At 44.3% G+C, this 21795-nt stretch overlaps 1 protein-coding gene across 3 annotated transcripts in view; it reads right to left on the reverse strand.

The window, feature by feature from the left end:
* The window catches only part of ASRGL1 (asparaginase and isoaspartyl peptidase 1), a 42701-nt gene that overhangs the window by 8447 nt on the left and 12459 nt on the right, over window positions 1-21795 (reverse strand). For 2 of the 3 annotated variants that reach the window (XM_006127222.4, XM_006127221.4), the window contains exons 3-5: window positions 21497-21639; window positions 5622-5776; window positions 757-875 (exon numbers count right to left, since the gene is read on the reverse strand). In XM_006127222.4, the coding sequence (XP_006127284.2) occupies window positions 757-875; window positions 5622-5776; window positions 21497-21639 (417 nt within the window). Of the gene's footprint in view, window positions 1-756; window positions 876-5621; window positions 5777-15329; window positions 20163-21496; window positions 21640-21795 lie in introns of those variants that run through there. The other variant, XM_075923722.1, reaches the window with a different exon arrangement.

Raw genomic sequence — 21795 nt, forward strand, 5'->3', positions numbered from 1 at the left:
AGAGACACAAGAGAATGACATCACCCTTGCCAAACATTGGGAGACTGAGTAGGGGCAGACGTTGTTCAGGAAATAGGGGCATTTTATAAGACTATGTATTCTTCTCCCCACCACCATGCTTTCTGTGGCAGAAACTTACTGAAAGAGTCAAAGCTTTAAATAAGAGTGAAGTAAGTTGCCAGTCATTTTGGAGACTTCTAGTTAAATTTTCATTGCTCTAACGAAACTCCACTGACTACAATTGGAGTTGCATCTGATATACAATAGTATAAGATGGAGAAGAATCTGATGCATTCAGTTAATTTTTCACATTAGTTTTAACTGCTTTCTTTGGAAAACTCTTGAATTAAGCAAACTCTGAGCAATTAATAGACAGTGCTTTAAAGAGGAACAGGTGGCTATATTGCCTGTGCTGCAAGGGAACATAGCATATGAGCTTTTGGTTTATGCATAAGAGTATTACAGTATGATGAGAAGGCACATGATAGGGAAAACCCAGGCCATATTGTTTCCAGAGAAAGGGGGGGAGAGTGTCTCTTATTTCTGTTTGTTCAGACTTAACAGAAAGTTGGAGAGTAAGTGCAAAACATCTACTCTCATTTGCACCTTCCTGGTTGTGTCAAAGCAGTCATTAACATAATAAATTGACTCATGTTAGTATATTTAAATTTAAGCCTCAATTCTTGATCAGTTAGTGTCAATGTTTTATTTCAATAATAGAAAATAGGAATGTTAACTGATTTCATTTACCCATACCTATGCATGCTGAATCACCGACTCGGCCAACGAGTTTATTAGAGAGTCCTCCAGTTGATGTTGCACAAGCTACATTTCCTTCATTGTCTATAGCAACAGCACCAACTGTTCCAGATTCTCTGCCAAGAATAATATTTCACAGAATTAGGCAGAGTTAAGAATACTTGCCAAAGCATATTGTGTCCATTCTGCAGGTAGCTTTTAAAAATGTGAGATTACAACAGAAGTCTACAATTGAATGTCATTAACTTTAATCTAACCTCATGTCAGAATCACTTCATTTTCATAGCAGTGTGGAGGATTTTGACATAGGAAGTTTCATTATGAAAAACCACTATCCATTTCAGATAACAAGCAATATGTAACAATTCTGGCATAGTATCAACCTTATAATTAATAGCACAGATGTCAAACTCTTGGCCCACTTGATCTGTTTATGGGATCTCTCCAGGATAAATTTATATAATACAATCTGAAAACTTTCATTTGGAAAGAATAAAAAACATTCTTAGCTCTCCTGACTGTGAAGATAATCTTTCAAATGGGATCCACTGAAGCTATACTTTAGCCTAAAACAGCAACTCAGATACTAGGAACTGCCTCCATTGTCTCAACTGCAAGAGCTCTGAATCCTAGGGTACATCTAGACTGCTTTCCTCTTCCAAAAGAGGAAATGCAGATGAAGCGCTGATTAGCATATTCTCATGCTTAATTTGCATATCCTCTTCCGACCATTTTTGCGGAAGAGGTGTTTTTGGCTAAAAAACAGTCTAGATGCAGCTCTTTTGTGGGGAAAAAAAACCCCTTTTTTGAAAGAACCTTAAACCTCATTTTTTGAAGAATACGGGTTTTCGAAAAAGGGGTTTTTCATGAAAAAGACACATCTAGACTGAGTTTTTTTGGCAAAAAAACCTCTTCTGCAAAAAGGGTCGGAAGAGGATATGCAAATGAAGCGTGAGAATATACTAATCAGTGCTTCATTTACATTTCCTCTTTCGGAAGAGGAAAGCAGTCTAGATGTACCCCTAGTGATGATACATGCAAAAAGAGAAATGAATAAAGAAATAGCAGGAATCTTTAAAATTCCCTGCATCCCTCTCTGCCCCCTCCGCCCGAATTGTTGAATGAAACAGTAACTTTACTAACAAAGTTAAGATACTTCACTCTACCCTTAGTCTGTGAAAGTGTCCTTATGCCACTGGGAGATCAACAGTGATATATGGCCTGAATTTTACAGTCTCATTTCATGGATGACAATCTATAAAATTACATTCCAGGATTGTCATTCTGCAACCTAAAATGTCTGAGTCAGTGTGAAGCGATAGAAACAGCTACAAACATGGCAGAGAGCTCTTTATTCAGAATATCACCATGTTGAATCATATCTCTGAGTTTTGCAATCTGTTGCCATCCTGTTTTCATCTTCACGGTGCTTTAGAATTTACACATTATACCCAGTGGTACAGGCTACAGTAAGACATGTATCAATGTCACTTCAAGTGGTCTAGACCACTGTGATACTGGAAGTAACTCAACCATCCACCACTTACTCTACAGCTAATTTATATGTAACAGTTGCATTGGTTGTATCAGGGAGACAGCACAGATGGCAGATTACTTGGCCTTCCAAACCACCCATCCAACAAAACCAGGATGCATAATCCCAAATACACACACAACCCCTTAGTGCAGAACATATCACTCACTTCCTACCACACAAATCAACATATCTTCCAGCACAACCCCCAAGATCTAAGCAGCACAACCAGCATAAACAGTGACCTCCTACATCACTCTGAAGTCTATTTGAGTCAGTCCAAAGTAAGTGAAAAGCAACAAGAATGGTTGAAAGGTCTTTCGATTTAGAATTTCACTGGGTTCAATCATCTTTGGGATTTGTGGTCTATGATTCCTTATTTATAGTTGAAAGTTCATGCTGTTGTAAGATTGTATTTTGTTAAGAATATCTTCTCACCCTGTCTGCAGCATGAGCATGACTGACTTCTGAGATGTACTCTGTGTCATGTTACTGTGCTACTTAATAGAATTAGCTAAGTAACAATACATAATACAATGTCTTTCTATATATACACAATGTCTAAGGAATTTTTGCTCCCATCCAGAGTCACAAGACTGAAGCTCTAACAGGGTATGTCTACACTACAGCACTAATTCGAACTAACTTAATTCAAATTAGTTAATTCGAACTAAGCTAATTCGAACTAATGCATCTAGACCTAAAAACTAGTTCAAATTAGCATTTTGCTAATTCGAACTAGAATGTCCACACTGAGTGGACCCTGAACCGAGGTTAAGGATGGCCGGAAGCAGTGCCGGCAAGGCATCAGGTTAGGACTTAGAGCGTGGAGCTGCTGTCTCAGGCTAGCCGAGGGCTGTGCTTAAAGGAACCCGACCCCACCCCAGACAGACAGTTCTCAGGGATTCCCCGCCTGCAAAGCAGTCCTGGCTTGGAGTGCCCTGAGTGCCCACACTCGGCACATCACAGCACTCGGCCATCAGTCCGGCTGCACTTGCCGCAGGCTGCCATCCGGGGGGGGGGGGGGGGAGTTAATCGGGGGGCTGCAGGAGAGCTTCCACCCCGAGGAGCCCGCAGAGCCCCCATCGGGGGCTCGTACCCCATTCCTCCCTCACCTCCTTCCATTTACCCCTCCCTAGCCCCCCTTCCTGATGTACAAAATAAAGGACACGCGTGTTCAAAAATAGAAACTCTCTTTATTTAACAAAACTCGGGGAGACTGGGAAAAGGAGGTGGGAGAGGGGAAGAGAGAGGTTAGGAGAGGGGAGGGCAACTAAAATGATCAGGGGTTTGGAACAGGTCCCATATGAAGAGAGGCTAGAGACTGGGACTTCTCAGCTTAGAAAAGAGGAGACTGAGGGGGGATATGATAGAGGTCTATAAAAGCATGAGTGGTGTGGAGAGGGTGCATAAAGAAAATTTCTTCATTAGTTCCCATAATAGAAGGACTAGAGCACACCAAAGGAAAGGAATGGGTAGCAGGCTTCAAACTAATAACAGAAAGTTCTTCTTCACAAAGCAAATAATCAACCTGTGGAACTCCTTGCTGCAGGAGGCTGTGAAGGCTAGAACTAGAACAGAGTTTAAAGAGAAGTTAGATCAAGTCATGGAGGTTGGGTCCATGGAGTGGTATTAGCCAGGAGGTAGAAATGGTGTCCTTGGCATCTGTTTGTGGAAGGCTGGAGATGGATGGCACGAGACAAATGGCTTGGTCATTGTTTTGGTCCATCCCCTCCAGGGTCCCTAGGGTTGGCCACTGTCGGCAGACAGGCTACTGGGATAGATGGACTTTTGTTCTGACCCAGTACGGCCATTCTAAGCTCAGGGTCGGGGGTCTCACTGGACCACCTTGATTTTCATGCAAACCTGCTTCTGGGTGGCCAGGCTGGCAGCTATCCTGCCCTAGACAGCCACTTTCCTGTGCCTAGTGCAGAGGTCGTGGATGAGGTCCACGATCTCCGCACTAGACCAGGTGGGCACCCACCTCTTGCGGACCTGGGCAGGCTCCCGGTAGCTGCCAGCCTGGTCCGGGAAGAGGTGGAGGGCTGGGTGGCAGCGGGTGGCTGGTTCGTGCCATGCCAGGTGCAGGGTCTGCTGGCTGGGTGCTGGCAGGCTTGCACCTGGCACGGGCACTGTAGCCAGACCGTGCCCCTTTAAGGGCTCCGGGGCCGGGAAGGGGGCAGACAAGTTTCCCTGGTGGTGCCCAGAGTGGCCACCGGGGAAAGCTGGGGAAGGCTAGCCTCCCACTAGTTCGAATTAAGTGGCCACACAGCCCTTAATTCGAACTGCTTAATTCGAACTAGGCGTTAGTCCTCGTAGAATGAGGTTTACCTAGTTCGAATTAAGCTCTCCGCTAGTTTGATTTAAGTTCGAACTAGCGGTTTGTATGTGTAGCGTCTATCAAAGTTAATTCGAACTAACGTCTGTTAGTTCGAATTAACTTTGTAGTGTAGACATACCCACAGTTAGTATTATTAAACCCCATCCCTCACTAAAACGGACAGTCATTTTGCTAGTTGATTATTCTTCTCCGCCCATTTTATTATAGAAAGTTTATTTCTGTGAAATGATTTTCATTCTGCTGCTGTTTCCCATCCTCTGCTAATGATTTCATTTCACTCCCTCATCCCCAAGACCTGGCTTTTAGGCTGTTTTAGCAGTGCACATTTTCTAGTCTACTTGTTTTCTCAGTGACCAAGTACGGCTGCCAACCCCTGATGAGAACTATTAGGCAAAATTTGGTAGATTATAAATTCCTTATTTTATCAAGTTTAAAACAAATCTCAGTCTATCTACGTTACACAGACTTCTGGATAGATATATGAATTGTCTGCATGTGTCTGGCTGTCAATTTAGCAGAGGAAACAGTACCTCATTTAAACCACAGTTCTCCTTTGGAGAGTGACTTTATGCAGATGAAACATCCTTGCTCACCGATTTGCTCAGTGTTTTGTTCAGAATGCTATCTGCTAACTTCAGCTGATATGTTTTTCCCCGCATGCCAATGGAGGAGGGTCTGTGTTGCTAAGTGAGCATGAGCGGGATTCTCTCTCTCCTTCAGCATTAACAGTATTGTTCCCCAAATTCCATTAGTTACACATGAGCAAACCTATGGAAGGTTGCCCATGTATCATGGAGGGAATAATCTGAAAACCATGTGGAAGCACATGTGTATGTCAGGGCAGAATTAAACCTAAAAAATTGCTTTCAGATCCCAGAGTGACTCTGCATAGTTACTAATTAGAAAAAACCCCCACATCTTTTAACTCAGACCACAAATGAGTGTATGATAGACATCAGAGTGTAACATTTTTTGTGCAATACTTACTTTTTATCCTCCTGAGGGTTAGAATCTGCCTCAAGTTTCTTGCTCCATCTCTCCCAGGTTCTTTCAGTTATAAGTTTCTCCCCTGGAATCTCAGGAATATTCATGGTCTTGGCAAAAAGGTTTGCCCCATGGTCAGTCAGCAGCATATGCTCTGTCTGACAGAGAAAAAAGAGAAACTTTTAACACTAGCTAGAGTTCAGATTTGTACAGTCTTAGAGAAACATGTAATTATTTAAAAAATGTAAGCAAAGAAAATGTTTTTTTTAACTTCTTGTAAAAATCAATAAAAAGACAGTTGTGGCCCCAACTGAGATTCCACTGACTTAAGTAGGAGTAGGTTGAGATTCCCATGTGCTTTTTCAGTGGAACAGGATTCAGTAATGAAAAAAAAAACCAAAACAACACAGAACAACTAGCATTAACAGAATATAATGGTCTTCAAGAATTTAATACTATTAGATGAAAAAAACAGAATTCACTTATAACAATCTTTTGCTGAAACTAGATAGGATACATAGCTGCTATTGCAATCCTTTTTATAACTGGTTTTGTAACCTTTGCCAACCAATCATTGACATTTTGTTTATCTACATCAGTGTTTCTTAAAGTGTGTCCCGCGGCACAGTTCCGTGTGTGCCGCAGAGAGAACAGAATTCAAAATGGCCACCCTTAAAGGCGTAAGCCTCCTTTTTTTTTTTTTCCTCGACAACTTTTCCCTGGGGCAGTGTTTCCCAAATGATGCTCCACGAAACCCCGAGGTTCCAGGAAGTGGCACTCAGGGTTCCCCCCAAAAATTCCGCTCTCCCACCCCCTACAGAGCCCATAGGCAGCTCCCGCTGTGGCTGCCCCCTCCCCAGTGTACAGGACGGCCCTTGTCCCACGGGGCCTCTGGTGCTGTGCAGCCTCCTCCTCCTCAACGTATGCAGGTGGCAGCTTTTACAGTGGCCGTTGCCGCGGGGAAGGGGAGGGGTGAGCTGAGGAGCCGCTCCCGGACCTCGGCGTTTTAAAACTGCTGCCTGTGTCGAACCCGGCTCAGGCTCTGCCGCCTCCCCCCACCTGGGGCACATTCGGGCTCTGCTGTCCCCCCACCTGGGGTGCGCTTGGGCTCTGCTGCCCTCCCCCCCTCGGGCTCTGCTGCCCCCTCCTCGGGGCATGCTCAGATTCTGCTGCCCTCCCCTCCCCTCCCCTCGGGGCATGCTTGGGCTCTGCTGCCCCCCCATGTGCTGCTGCTCTCTCCCCTGCTAGGGAAGTGGCAGAGTTTAATCTGGCAGGGACAGTTGGGGTTTCTACCCCCATTCCCCCCGCAGCCCTGCCAGCGAGAAGCCTGGTCTAGTGCTGCAGCTGCACTGGGTTCCCCGGGTGGGCGGAACTGAGGTCTCCACCCTCACACACCCAGGAGGAACAAGAGCATGCTCCCTGGAGGCTTTCCCTGTTGCAGCAGGGTGCCAAGCCAGGTAAATGTCTCCCCTCATGCCCAGACCCCACAAAAGAAGATATACCTGTACTGCTTGGCATTGGTCAGAGAGAAGAATAAAGACAGCATATTCAGATAATGAAGAAATTCTCATGTACGTTGCTGAACAAAACTTACTTTGTGCAATACTGCCCCCCTCTGCCCTTATAACTAACCTACTAGCAACCTGTGATCCAAAAATTTCTGAGAATTAGAGTGGGAAGAGAGACACAAATGCATTTCAAAGAAAACGTTAAGTCTGTCTCCAATATCTGCTGTCTTCCACCTCCCTCCAACATAAAGCAGATGGGCAGTGAAAACCTCATCACGGTGCTACGGATGTTAAGGACTAATCAACTAGTTCATTTCCCTCCCCTTGCTGCCTCTATGAGATAGAGACAGCAAAGGTGGAGAGGGAAGGGATACTTCAAAGTGGCAGCAATGCACAGGTGAGCTGGGAATCAGTTGTGCGGCGCTGCCACTTTCAAACCCCAAAGCAGCGTTTCAAAGGGGCAGCCGCCGTAGCAGCTGATCGTGGCTCAGCTGTGCAGCGCTTCCCCTTTAAAATGCCGAAGCGCCATAGAGCCAGGGTCAGCTGGGGAATCCCAGCTGATCCCAGGTACCCCACAGCATTTCAGCAGAGCCTAGGGTCAGCTGGGGAGATGCTGCACGGAACCCAGGATCAGCTGGGGAGTCCCCAGCTGATCCCGGGCTTCAAGGCGTTGCCCCTTTGAAACGCCATCTCGGCATTTCAAAGGGGCAGAGCCGCACAGCTGAGCCCAGGATCAGCTGTGCAGCGGCCATCCCTTTGAAATGCCACCTCCGCATTTCAAAGGGGCAGCTGTGGAACCCGGGATCAGCTGGGGACTCCTCAGCTGATCTCGGGCTTGGTGCGACATTTCCCCAGAACCCAGGGGTCAGCTGAGGAGTCCCCCACTGACCATGGGCTCCATAGCTTTGAAATGCACAAAAGCCCCTGTTGGGGGCTCTTGTACATTTCAAAGGAGGAATGCAGAAGTGCCTATCGACTAGTCGATGGAAATCCCATCGACTATTTGACTGGTCAATTAATTGTAATTTAACATCCCTACCTGTACTTATTTAAGAAGCAAACATTCTCTTTTAAATCAGTTTTATCGGAAACCATTAAACATCTAAACAACCATCTTTTCATTTTATATGCCTTATTAAATTATTTAATTTTTAAAAGTTTCTTTAGCAAAAGCAGCTCTTGGGTGTTCCCAGAATGCACTGCCCTGGCAATGCCTTCACACCTTAGACTAGGTTCAGAACAAGGAATCTTTGTCAACACAGGGAAGTGTTCCTTTAAGCTAGCTCTTACTAGCTAGGATGGACTGGTCTTCAGTGTTCCTTCTATGTAGCACTTTTCTAAAAGATATGATTAACAATCTTATTGTGTAGCCTACAGCAGAAAAACCAACAGTAATATTGATAAATAAACCTTCCCTCCCTCTAGAGAACTATGCTTCTCCCTCCCTCTTTTTTCTGTGCCTTCCTGAACATGCTTGTCAAATTAACAACATTGCAGATATTGACAATGAGTGGAATATAAATAATAGAGAGACAAATAGGAGCTTTCAAAATGAACAAGAAAGGTCTCAAGGCTGGGATAGCAAACAACAAATAGTTATGGGTGTCAGTTTAAAAAACTTCAGCAGCCTGCCTTGAATTCAGACAAAGATTGCCATTTGTTTATTCAAGACCCTGACACAATACTGAACACAGCAACGATAATACCTCCTGCACTCAGAAGCTTATATTCTCTACTGGAATCTGGGGAGGTAGGCTGTACAGCAGTGATTCACACAACTAACTCATTGCATGGAAAACCAAGTAAAGCAGTGTTCCAATCATCACACAATTTGTTTGAGGGTTTTTTCCTGATCTATTCCTAATCACCCTTTAATTTTTATATGGCTATTTTCACACTTATACACCCTATATATCAGTTCTCAATTTCTGTTCACTGCAAATAAAAAATTAATAAGAATTGCCTACTAAGGGATTTGTTGCCTCAAGACGTTAACCTGCTAAATGCTTTTCACCTCTAAACACTACTAGATTCTGTTTTACGGGAAGTCATGGGTCAAGTACTCTCATAGAATCATAGAACCATATCGCTGGAAGAGACCTCAGAAGGACATCAAGTATAGCCCCCTGCTCTAGGCAGGACCGATCCCAACTAAATCAACTCGGCCAGGGCTTTGTCAAGCCAAGACGTAAACACCTCTAGGGATGGAGACTCCACTGCTTCCATAGGTAACCCATTCCAGTGCTTAACCACCCTCCTAGTGAAATAGTTTTTCCTAATATCCAACCTGGACCTCTCCCACCACAACTTGAGACCATTGCTCCTTGTTGTGCCATCTGTCACTACTGAGAACAGCTTTTCTCCATCCTCTTTGGAACCGCCCTTCAGGGAGTTGAAGGCTGCTATCAAATCCCCCCTCACTCTTCACTTCTGCAGACTAAACAGGGACCCAATTCCCTCAGCCTCTCCTCATAAGTCATATGCTCCAGCCCCCTAATCATTTTGGATGCCCTCCGCTGGACCCTCTCCAATGTGTCCACATCCTTTTTGTAGTGGGGGGCCCAGAACTGGACACAATACTCCAGATGTGGCCTCACCAAAGCCGAATAAAGAGGAATAATGGTATCTCTGGATCTGCTGGCAATGCTCCTCTTAATGCAACCTACTATGCCATTAGCCTTCTTGGCTACAAGGGCACACTGTTTACTCATATCCAGCTTCTCATTCACTTTAACCCCCAGGTCCTTTTCTGAAGAACTACTACTTAACTGGTTGGTCCCCAGCTTGTAACTATGCTTGGGATTCTTCCATCCCAAGTGCAGGACTCTGCACTTGTCCTTGTTGAACCTCATCAGATTTCTTGTGGCCCAATCCTCCAATTTGTCTAAGTCACTCTGGACCCTATCTCTGCCCTCAAGCATATCTACCTCTCCCCCTAGCTTAGTGTCATCCGCAAACTTGCTGAGGGTGCAATCCATCCCCTCATCCAGGTCATTAATAAAGATATTGAACAAAACCGGTCCTAGAACTGAACCTTGGGGCACTCTGCTAGAAACTGACCGCCATTCTGCCATTGAGCCGTTGATCACTACCCGCTGGGCCCGGCCTTCTAGCCATCTTTCTATCCATCTTACCATCCATTTATCCAATCCACATTCCCTTAACTTGCTGGCAAGAATATTGTGGGAGACCATATCAAAAGCCTTGCTAAAGTCAAGGTATATCACATCCACTGACTTTCCCACGTCCACAGAGCCAGTTATCTCATCATAGAAGCTAATCAGATTGGTCAGGCACAACTTGCCCTTTGTGAATCAATGCTGACTATTCCTAATCACTTTCCTCTCTTCCAAGTGCCTCTAAATGGATTCCTTAAGGATTCCTTCCATGATTTTTCCAGGAACCGAGGTAAGACTGACCAGCCTATAGTTCCCTGGATTGTCCTTCTTCCCTTTTTTGAAGATGGGCACTACATTTGCCTTTTTTCAATCATCCAGGATTTCTCCCGATCTCCACGACTTTTCAAAGATAATGGCCAAAGGCCATTATCCTTTACATCCACATCACAACATTAGTATGCCATTTGGCTAAGTCTGACCCAACTGAGAGCTCAAGTTACAGAAAATTAGGATACCGTAAGTGTTGCAGAATTTCAAGGAATTGTTTTGGCCAGCAGATGGAGCCCATATTGTTCCACAGGCAGAAATAAACACTGATTATTATAAAATAGCCTTTTTTCCCTTTGTGCCAAGGCTGTTTGTCAAAGGAATCTAGGGTAGTTAAGCACTTGATTTCCATTAAAATCCCAGGGGATCTGAGTATCCAACCCTTTCAGGCTCCTTTAAAAATCCCAGCCTTCAATGTCCATGTATTATGGAGTTCAAAGGTTCCTAGTTCATAAGTAAATCTTAGTAATATGCAAATATTAGATCTCCATTAAAAACAACTATTTTTTCTTACATCCATAAATAAGGTCTGATGTGCATGATGTTAGAGTAGTTAGGGCTATACAAAGATAAAGTCACATTGGGGTATAGAGGGCTGCTACAAGGCCTAGCTCAGCCATTTGGTAAAGCTGCGCAGAATAGGAACTGTGCTTAGAGCACCCACGTCGGAAGGTTCTGCACCTTCTGTGCAACGCAAAGATGAGGTCTGCACATATGTTTCTGGCCCGACATTTCTGCCCACAGGGAGCAGAAGGGCAGCATCTTATATTCCAGCCAAGAGAATAGAACTCTGGCCAGTGGACATGAAGAAGTGAATTCCCCTGCTGGCTAATACATATATCCCCATCACCTGCTTGGGAGTTCTCCATGTGAAGCCTGGTTACCAGAGCTTTACGGAAAGGAATAAATTTTACCAGAAAATAAAACCTAAATGTTTTGGTTTTGCTTTTATTATTGTGGCATCTGGTCCCATACAGTAAGTGTTCTGTTACTTGAGTTAAAACTACCAAAAAAACCAAAAACAAAAAACAAAAAAACCCTTGCCATTGTACAAAGACTTCACCGTGATTATAGGAAAAGAGAGAAATAAGTAAATAATAATGCCACACAGTTCTGGAAAAACACTTTTCCATCAGTAGCTCTCAAAGCACTTTACAAAGGCAGTCAGTATCACTTCCCCCATTATACTGGATGGGTGCCTCTAGACTGGCAAGATTTTGCTACACTGGCCGCGAGTATTTGCGCAAGAACACTGACTTTGTACTGTACAAAATCAGTAGTTCTTGCGCAAATACTCCGACGCTCCCACTCAGGGATAAGCCCTCTTGCTCAAGTATTCTTGCGCAAGAGTGCCAGTGTAGTCAGCTAAGTTAATTTCTTGCGCAAGAAAGCCCGATGGCTACACTAGCACTGATGTTTTTGCGCAAAAGCAAATCTTTTGCGCAAAGGCACATGCCAGTATAGACGATCTTTTGCGCAAATACTTTTAATGGAAAAACTTTTCCGTTAAAAGTATTTGCGCAAAATCACGCCAGTCTAGACTCAGCCAATGGGAGAACTGAGGCATAGAAGGTGTTGGGATTTTGTGGTTCCCAGAGACTCAGGTGCTGGGCAGAATCAAGGGTCTTCAATTCAATTCAATTCGATTCGATTCAATTCAATTCAATACTTTATTCAATGTGCACAAAGGGAGAGCCCCTGGTACTAAAATCAGCCAGAGCCCCTCGAGCAAGGAGCCCCTCCCCTTGCTGTTTTATAGCACATGGTTACAGGTTACAGAACACAAACTTCTTAACCAATCAGATTCAACCTTTCCATATGGCTTTGTCACATGCCTGCACCTCTCCAGTCCACATGCCGAGCTCACCCCCCTCCCCTTGGCCTCCCCCAGGCTGTTGCTAGGGTGGTGAGCCACAGCATGCCTCTCCATGCATACCCTTCAGCTCCCCCATTTGGTTTTGGGGCTAAGAACAATTCTTAGACCCCACTAACACCACTTCCTTGTATTTATTAGGAGCTATAATTGACCTTATCAACACTTAATTAACTGCAGTTTTGGTAACAGAATTAAACAATACATTCAACCTTTAATACATAATGGTATCTACACTAAAAGTAAGTCCCCATATCCATTGCGAAAACACAACTGAAATCCATCCCCAGGGAATCTCTGTTCCCATAATAGCAAACTCTTCTATACACGGAATCACTGTAATTGCCTTACCACTTCTTTCATAATATCTTCCACAATAGGAAGTACGAGATGTTCAAACCAGGCTTACTTTCCAAAGCTAAATACCCAAATCCACACCAGGTAGTGGAGTCTTTCTTCACTGTTATATCATCCATTAAATTAAACATTACATGCACCATTAAGTCAGGTCCCAACATTTGAGATAGGGCTTGTCCTGACTCCATGTTTCTTATATGCAAAACCCATCCTCCCAGGATGGAACATTGGTCCCATGGGAAAGCTATATAGTTATCTCCAGCCATTATTACATACTCAGCTACACAGGTGTCTATGACATGAGAATGGGAGTGGGTGGAAGGGCTGAGCCTCCAATCCAGGAGACCAACCCACAGGAATTAACACCTCTCCAAAGATGGAATGATCATTCTAAAATGCCCATTATCAATAGAGACCACTCCCCTGCCATCATCCAAGGTGAAGACATTCAGTCTTTGAGAACTGAGGCTCTCACCCAACAGGGCACCTGTGACACGAGCAAGTCTCCTATCAGGGCTACAACTTTCATGTTAACACCATGCCAGTATGATAACACCATTCCAGACCAATGCTTGCTCAGACATTTTAGTAGTTTTTAATAGATGGCTGAGTACAACAGTGAGGACCTAACCAACTATTTTGTTGAGTTAAGGTGATATCTAATTAATTAGACATGAGCCCTATTCTCACCACAATAAACTGTCATCCCTGCTACTAACAAATTTTCAACCCAGTCCCTATTATGAGATTTGATAGCTTGAGTAATGGCATTTACAACTGATCCAGTGGCTCCTCCCCAGGTGACTACATCAATAAAACACTTAACAATACTGAGAATGGCCCTCAAGGCGTCCATAGGGTAAACAGAGATTATTGTGCCCTATGTTGAGTGTCACCCTTGTATACTTTTACTCGTGACAGGTGCACCCAAACTGGAATTCCAGTGACCCGGGCCGCTGAAGGAGTTACCAGAAGAACCATGTGAGGTCCAGTCCAGGCTGGTTCAAAGGTTCGTTTTCTATAGGCTTTCACCAGTACCTGATCACCGGGCTGCACCTCACATGTGTCTTCTTCGCTAGCCTTTGGGTCTGGTTCAGTTTGGGGGTCCTTTGAGACACACTGAGATAACAATTTGCAATATTCAGCAAGCTGGTCACCCATGACATACAATTCCCCCGCTCCAATGCACAGATTTCCTGGCGTCCTCATCGCCCGCCCTGTCAGCATTTCAAAAGGAGATAAGGAATGTGGATTAGTAGGACTGGATCTCATAGACATGAGAACCACTGGTAAATTGGTGACCCAATCTTTCCCTGTAGCAGAAAACATCTGTTTGGTTAGTTTGTTTTTAATGGTTCGGTTAGCTCTTTCTACTAATCCCGAACTCTGGGGATGGTAGGGACAGTGGAATTTCTGTTTGATCCCCAGTGACATGCATACTGTTTTCATCACCTTCCCTGTAAAGTGGGTACCTTGGTCACTATCAATGAAGCATGGAAATCCCCATCGGGGAATTATTTCGGTCATCAATATTTTAGCTACATCAGATGCAGTGGCCTTGGCCACTGGGAAAGCTTCTACCCACTTAGTAAAGTGATCCATGATCACCAGAACATATTCTTTCCCTCTGCACCTTGACAGAGGTTCAATGAAATCTATTTGTAACTGTGTGAAGGGCTGTGTTGGTCTTGGCTGATGTTGCATTTTCATTTTCACTGTGGGAGCAGAATTACATTGAGCACATGTTACACACCTCCTCACATAATCATGCACATTTGCATTAAGCTGAGGATGCCACCAGGTGTCCGACATCCGGTGGATCACCCTCCGTGCTCCATCATGTCCCAACATGTGATATATTTTGTATCATAGTTCCCATCAGCACATTTGGTAACACTAATGTGTTTCCTGGGCCTCTCCAAGTGTTATCATCACACAGTTTTCCCCCATTATCCATCCATAACCACTTTTCTGCCCTTGGTGCAGAGTGTTGGATGTCCTGTAATTCAAAAAAGTTTGGGGTTTTTATGAGAGGCTGTGTTGCAGCAATCAATTGCATCTCTTTACCTTCCACTGCTACTCGTTTAGCTAGTTCGTCTGCCCTTCGGTTCCCCTTACTATGAGGGTCTGTCCCTTTTGTGTGGGCCCTCACTTTTATCACTGCTAATTCAGTAGGTTTCTGCATGGCTTCATGAAGTTTCTCCACTATTCCCCCATTTTGTATTGGGGATCCTGTACTCGTCAGGAATCCCCGATTTACCCACAAGTTAACATAATCATGTACAACCCCAAACGCATATCTAGAATCAGTATATATGTTTACAGCATGACCTTTCGCAGCTTCACATGCTGCAACTAATGCCTGCAGTTCTGCTACTTGTGCAGATGCCCCAGGCAAACTGCCGTGTGCCACCAGCTGTCCATCTTGAGTACAAACGGCCCATCCTGTGTGTCGCTTGCCATCCACATAGAAGGAAGAACCATCCACATATAGGCAAGGGGCACCAGGTATTTCAGTTTCTTTTACCAATGGAACGTCCATGGGCTCTTCCTCAAGGCAACAATGATGTGGGTGTCCCTCATCTGGGGTAGGCATGAGGGTAGCAGGGTTTAACGATGATGCTCTTTGCAGATGTACCGAAGGCATTAGCAAGCTCATTTCCCATCGAGTCCATCTTGCCACATGGACTGCTGAGGATTTCTTCCCTGATAAAATAGCAAGCACAGCGTGAGGTACAACAATATTTACATCCTGTGAACCAATAAGTGGTGTGGCCTGATTTAGGGCCATAGAAGCTCCTTCCACTGCCTGAAGGCATGGTGGCATTGCTTGAGCGACAGCATCTAGTTTAGAAGAGTAGTATGCTACTGGGCGCTGTTTATCCCCATGTTTTTGCGTTAACACTGCTGCCATATGTCCCTCACTGACATGCGTGTACAATGTAAAAGGCATTAATGGATTAGGAAGTCCCAACCCTGGGGCAGTACTTAGCCTTTGTTTCAATGTGGTAAATGCCTGTTCACAGTCAAGTGTCCATTCAATTGCCTCATGTGGTCCACCAGCACCCTTCAGGAGATTATTAAGAGGCTGGACAATCCTTGAATAATTGGGGATTTGAGTTCGGCAGAAATTGAATAGCCCCAACACTTTCCTAACTTCCCTGACCGTAGTTGGTCGTGGGCATGCATTAATAGCCTCAGTGCGGTCAACAGTTAAACGCTTGTACCCTTTGGATATTAGGTACCCTAGATATGATACTTGCTCCTTTGCAATCTGAGCCTTTCTAGCATTACATTTTACCCCACTGTCTGCCAAGTGCTGCAGGATCACTTCTAAGTCTTTCATGTGCGTTTGGCGATCTGGTGAGGAGATAAGAAGATCATCAACATACTGTACAACACAAGAAGCCATGTCTGGCAGCTTTGCCAGCACATCAGCTAATGCTCTATGAAACAAAGTAGGTGAGTTATGAAAACCCTGGCTTAGGCGAGTAAAAGTATATTGCTTCCCTTTAACAGTAAATGCAAACCAAAATTGACTGTCAGGGTGCACAGGACATTTTGCTTTTCCCATGGTGAAAACATCAAAAGCATGCAGGCCTCCCACTACCATACACTCCTGCACCTTTTCCCAGAAGGGTAGGTTTGGGTTATTAAGCTGCAAAGATGGCAATTCTTTTAACATGCTCTGCAAGTCAGATGGACTCATAGGAGTGTGCTCTAGGCGACTCACAGTAGCAGGGTCCTCTTCCCCTTGATTAGGATTAGGGACAGTGTGCACTCTCACTGGAGCCGTAAAACCAGACTGATATCCCCACATTCCACATGTAGGGTCCAAAGGTGCTGAGGGACAAGATCTCTCTTCCTGCAAGGCTGTTTCTTTATAGTTTTTTGCTTCTGTTTGCAGTTTTTCTACCTCTGCTTCTAACTCTCCTACCCTTCCTTTTAGCATATCACACTTTCTAACCAGCTGTTCATACTCAACAATTAAACACATGCCAGCCAATTTGTCCTTTGATAAATATTGTGGTTTATGCACAAAATCAGTATTGCCCACTTGTAATGGGGGTTGGTCATCCTTCTTTCTTTCAGTCACACAGCCAAGATATCTCAACAAGAAAACTAATAAACTTACTGCTACAATAGTTATAAAAGCACTAATTAAACACTCTTCATATTGTGGATCACTAAATCCCTTCATCTTACCCCTTTTTTTTTTAAACCTAAATATCCTCCAATCTCAAAATCTTTAAATACAATACTGTTTACAAACTAATAACAATTTCCAATTAGGAGATCTGGGCCAGCCAACACATTAACTAGAGGTACTTATGGCTATACCTGCCCCTACATTAACTGTTGGTCCTTATGGCCTCTTTGATTTCCCACTTCAACAACACTTAGTCAGAGGAACTTACAGCTTAACCCGCCCCCACACTAAGTACAGTGTCTTAAGACTGCAACCAAAATGTTACAAAACTGCAACAAACCCCTTAAATTCTCCAACACCCAGTTTCACTTACTACAAAAGGTGTGAGAGTCACCAGTCAGGTCAGGGACACACAACCAAATGAAAAATGAACAAAATCACCCTCCAACTTGATTGTAGGTCTTGATCCTGAAGGATATTTCTCACCCTGCTCGCTGCGCCAAGAAACTGTTGGGATTTTGTGGTTCCCAGAGACTCAGGTGCTGGGCAGAATCAAGGGTCTTCAATTCAATTCAATTCGATTCGATTCAATTCAATTCAATACTTTATTCAATGTGCACAAAGGGAGAGCCCCTGGTACTAAAATCAGCCAGAGCCCCTCGAGCAAGGAGCCCCTCCCCTTGCTGTTTTATAGCACATGGTTACAGGTTACATAACACAAACTTCTTAACCAATCAGATTCAACCTTTCCATATGGCTTTGTCACATGCCTGCACCTCTCCAGTCCACATGCCGAGCTCACCCCCCTCCCCTTGGCCTCCCCCAGGCTGTTGCTAGGGTGGTGAGCCACAGCATGCCTCTCCATGCATACCCTTCAAAGGAAAGTCATTTACTCCATGTCACTTGGAAGATCAGTGGCAGAGCTGGAGACAGAACATCCTGAGTCTCCAGAGACCCAGTCTGGGATTCCTTTTTCAAGAGTGTTTACTGATAACCTAACTCTGCTCCTGCTCAAGTCACAGGTGGTTTTACTATTCAAATAGCGAAATCAGAACTTGTATCCCTTGAAACATGAACTGCCAGAGGTTATTAAAGATTACCTTTTTTTTAAATGCAACCAATGAACCTGTGTCTTTTAGGATATTTAGAAAGACCTGGAAATATTCCTCCCCAATGTCATTTTTACATTAGAAATGTTATGCCTTGTCTACCTTGGTTTTGCCTGGATGATTCTATGAACATCTGTAGAATTAATGAGACATCACAGGTGAATGAAACCTCAGTATCTGAGTGAAAAGGCGATTTTTTTGTCAGAATCCCTAAAGAAAACCAATCTAGATTTTTTTTTTTTACATTTGTTTAATCCAGTGTTTTGATGACAAACACATATTGGTAGAAATCTGTCTTTGTTAGAGATTCAACCCCCCTATTCTTTGATTGAGGTCTAAGATAGCTCCCACTCTAGTTCTCTTGTCCTTCAACCAGTCTTTGAGGACAAGTGTTAATATTCTCTCTTCTTGTAACCACAGTAAGATCAACATATATCTTTAAAAATCCCATATATTCAGGCTTTTATAGATCATGAAAAGGGGGAAATGGTTGCACTCCTCCTTTGTAAATCACCCTTACGGTAGCTAGGAGACCAAGGTAAAAGTGGCATGAAAAATAAACATGCAGGCCTTGTCAACATGAAAATATTGTTTACCCTTGTTCAGTTATGGTGAAGCTGCACTGGTACCACACGAGTGTAAATTCTAGTTTAAAAGCTTTCAACCTTCTCTAATCACCATGTCATATAATCCTAATGTTGGTAAAATAGTGACACCCCTAATCTAGAGCATCCCCATTAGAAGCAATACTGTGGCTAGGCCATTACTGAATAAACAAGTAATTTTCTCATGCAGACACTCATTAAGAAGCACTTGTTACTGGAGAAAAATGACACACAATAGTTAACATGCAATCAAGTCCAGATACTCATAATTTCATTGGCCACATATACTGATAAATAATTTGTGTTCAAATAAATTCAGTTACCACTAAGTGCATCTCTTCCTGCTCCTAGTGCAAAGTTGCAGTGCTAGTCTGTGACATCACTAGCCTTTCCATATCAGTCATCTGATTACAGATTGGACCTCCTTGGTCCAGCACCCTGGGGACCTGACCAGAACCCGATGAGGCATTATTCTCAGAGGAAGATTTGCAGGTTAAGGTGGGAGCAAATAAATGCCCTTATTCTTAATCTTGATGCAACAACAACACTGTGCCCTCCAACAGCTTTGACAAGGCCCCCTGCCCTGAGGAATTTCAGCAAACTGTTAAGTACAACTTGTAGTGAAACAACAAAACCTGAGGGTATAGATAGGTGACCAAGAGTTGAATGAAAGCTGTATGTTTCACCCAGGCAGGCACATACCTCTCACTGTGGCCCCATTTACCTCTCACTGTGATCCTATTTCTCTCTCCTCTGCACCCTCCCTCCTGCCTCACTTTGGGGAGGCAGCAGCAGCCTCCTCTTCCCCCTCAAAAAAGTGAGTGAAGTTTCTGAGCCAAGGGAGCAAGGAGGTCAGGACCTTCAGCTGCTAATGGAAGGCACAATTTAAAGGACCCACAACAACTCAAGTGTCATACGGCTCCCCTCTCCAGCCAGTAGCCCACCACTTTCCTTCAGTTTTCCTATGAAAAAGTAACTGTTCCTTCCTCTCTTATCTAATATCAGCAGCCTACCCTCTTCCCTACTACTCCAGTCTCAGCTATTTTGGTTCACGTTACTTGTTTGTTTATCTGTCCTAGGCCCCAGCTGCCTCCAACAATCAGGAGAGGGAGGAGGAGGAGAGCTGGGCAGGCAGACCCTGGCAGAAAACTGGGTGTGTGTGAGGGGAGTAATATGACTTAGCACAGTGCATGTCAGCCCTTCCCCCCACAAGTGTCACCTCTATGCAAGGAAGGGAAGGGATCACAGGCAGGCTGCAACACCTAGTGCTCACTTTGCAGAGCTGTGCACAGTGCAGCAGTCCTGCCGACAGAGCCAGGGGAAAGCCCTTTCCTGGACAAGTGGCTCTTAGGCTGGAAAGGAGAAGAAAATAGACGGTGGACCCAGACCTACTCTATACTAACAAGCATACTGAAAATAGGGCTGCTCCAAACCCCAGCCAGCCAAAACACAGAGAGAAGCCACACACACACACACACACACACACACACACACACACACACTTACTTCAATCCCCACCCACCCACACACTTCAATCCCCACCAAACTCAACCACCCATCACAAGCCTATTCCAGCACAGCCTGCTCCACCCACTCCCACATAGCTTCTACAGGAGGCCCTCCATCCCAGGGAGAATGGGGAACTCCCCCTCCCCCTGGGCACCAACTCCTACTAGGGTTGCCAGATGGTTTAACCAAAAATACCGACCTCTCCCCCCCCCTCCCCCAAACACACACCTGGAAAAACATTCTGTTGAGAAAAAAGGGGGTGGGGGGAGACCAAAGTTGTTGAGAGAGGGGAAAAAAGAAGGAAGGAAAAAAAAAGGACCCCAACAGCATTTAAGCAAAACAAAAACAAACAAACAAATACAAATCAGCATGGCCCCTTTAAGAAGATGCTTTTTTGCAGCTGGCCATTTTGTTTTTCTGTTCCAGCCACAAGACAAGCCCCTGTAGAACCAGGTAAGCAGGAGGGTACCAGAGGGGATCTGGCAGGGGGGGCCGGGCCTGGTTGCTGAGTGTGTTGTAGGGTTGCCAGGTGTCCGGTATTTTCACCTCCTCACCAGGGGGAAAAAACCCAGAAAATACTGGACATTTTAGGTGTCCGGTATTTTCTGAATTTTTTACCAGACAGGAGGCAAAAATACCAGACTGTCCAGGTCAGTACCGGACACCTGGCAACCCTAACCCCTGTTGCTGCTCCCACCAGAGCAGAGGAGTTAACTGAGACAAGTGAGTAAGTACCTCTGTCTCCCCTGATGCTAGCTGAGCAGGCTGTTGTGTTTCCCCTATTGCTTAATTGCCTGCCCCTGGTAAGGTCAAGTGAGACTATTCATAGGTGCCCCCATCAGCACATCGCCCAGAGTGGCCATCCTCATGGCCCATGTCTAGAGCCAGCACTGTATTACACGTCTGTCCCCTACAGACAGTCTCCAGTACATTGTCCTACCTTTTTCCTGCCACATCAAGTTGGAGGGCTAAGAAAGTGCTCTTATTAATGCAAACATCTACAATATTAACTCAGAGAAAAGTGATAATAATAGGCAAAGTAGATTATGTATATCAATTTCTCCTCAAGTTTGCAAGTGTATACAACACCCTTTTAAGTGCTGAATAAAATTAGCACTTCAACTAATTTAAAACCTTCAAATAAAAATAGTCTTGCCTCTTTACAGTCATGCTCATGGTCCCTTATCAGTACCAGTGATTTTCTTCCTCCTTCCCAGATTTAAAATACACCTCACTGGTTATGTTGTCTGTGTAGTATCAATACATGCAATGAAATGCTACGGGAAAGAATGTTTCTTAATCAAGTGCACATTCAACATACCTTTTCCATGACAAGACGAGCAAGCATTATTGGGTTAGCTATACATTTAACTGCAGATACTGCTCCTGAGGCTAGATTTTTTCCATCCATGATAATGGCATCCATTTCTACTTCACCCTTTTCATTTAAAACAGATCCACAGCCTAAAACACAAAGAAACAAACAAAAAGGGGGAGGGAAAATTAAGAGCTAAACATGGGGTGATTCAGTTTTATTGGCTTTTATTAGGCAAACCTTTTTCCAGTTTATTAGGCAAACCTGTTTCCTAACTGTCAGGGTGGTCAAATATTGGAATAAAT

This window comes from Pelodiscus sinensis, chromosome 3 (assembly GCF_049634645.1).
Source record: "Pelodiscus sinensis isolate JC-2024 chromosome 3, ASM4963464v1, whole genome shotgun sequence".
NCBI classification, from domain to species: domain Eukaryota; kingdom Metazoa; phylum Chordata; order Testudines; family Trionychidae; genus Pelodiscus; species Pelodiscus sinensis.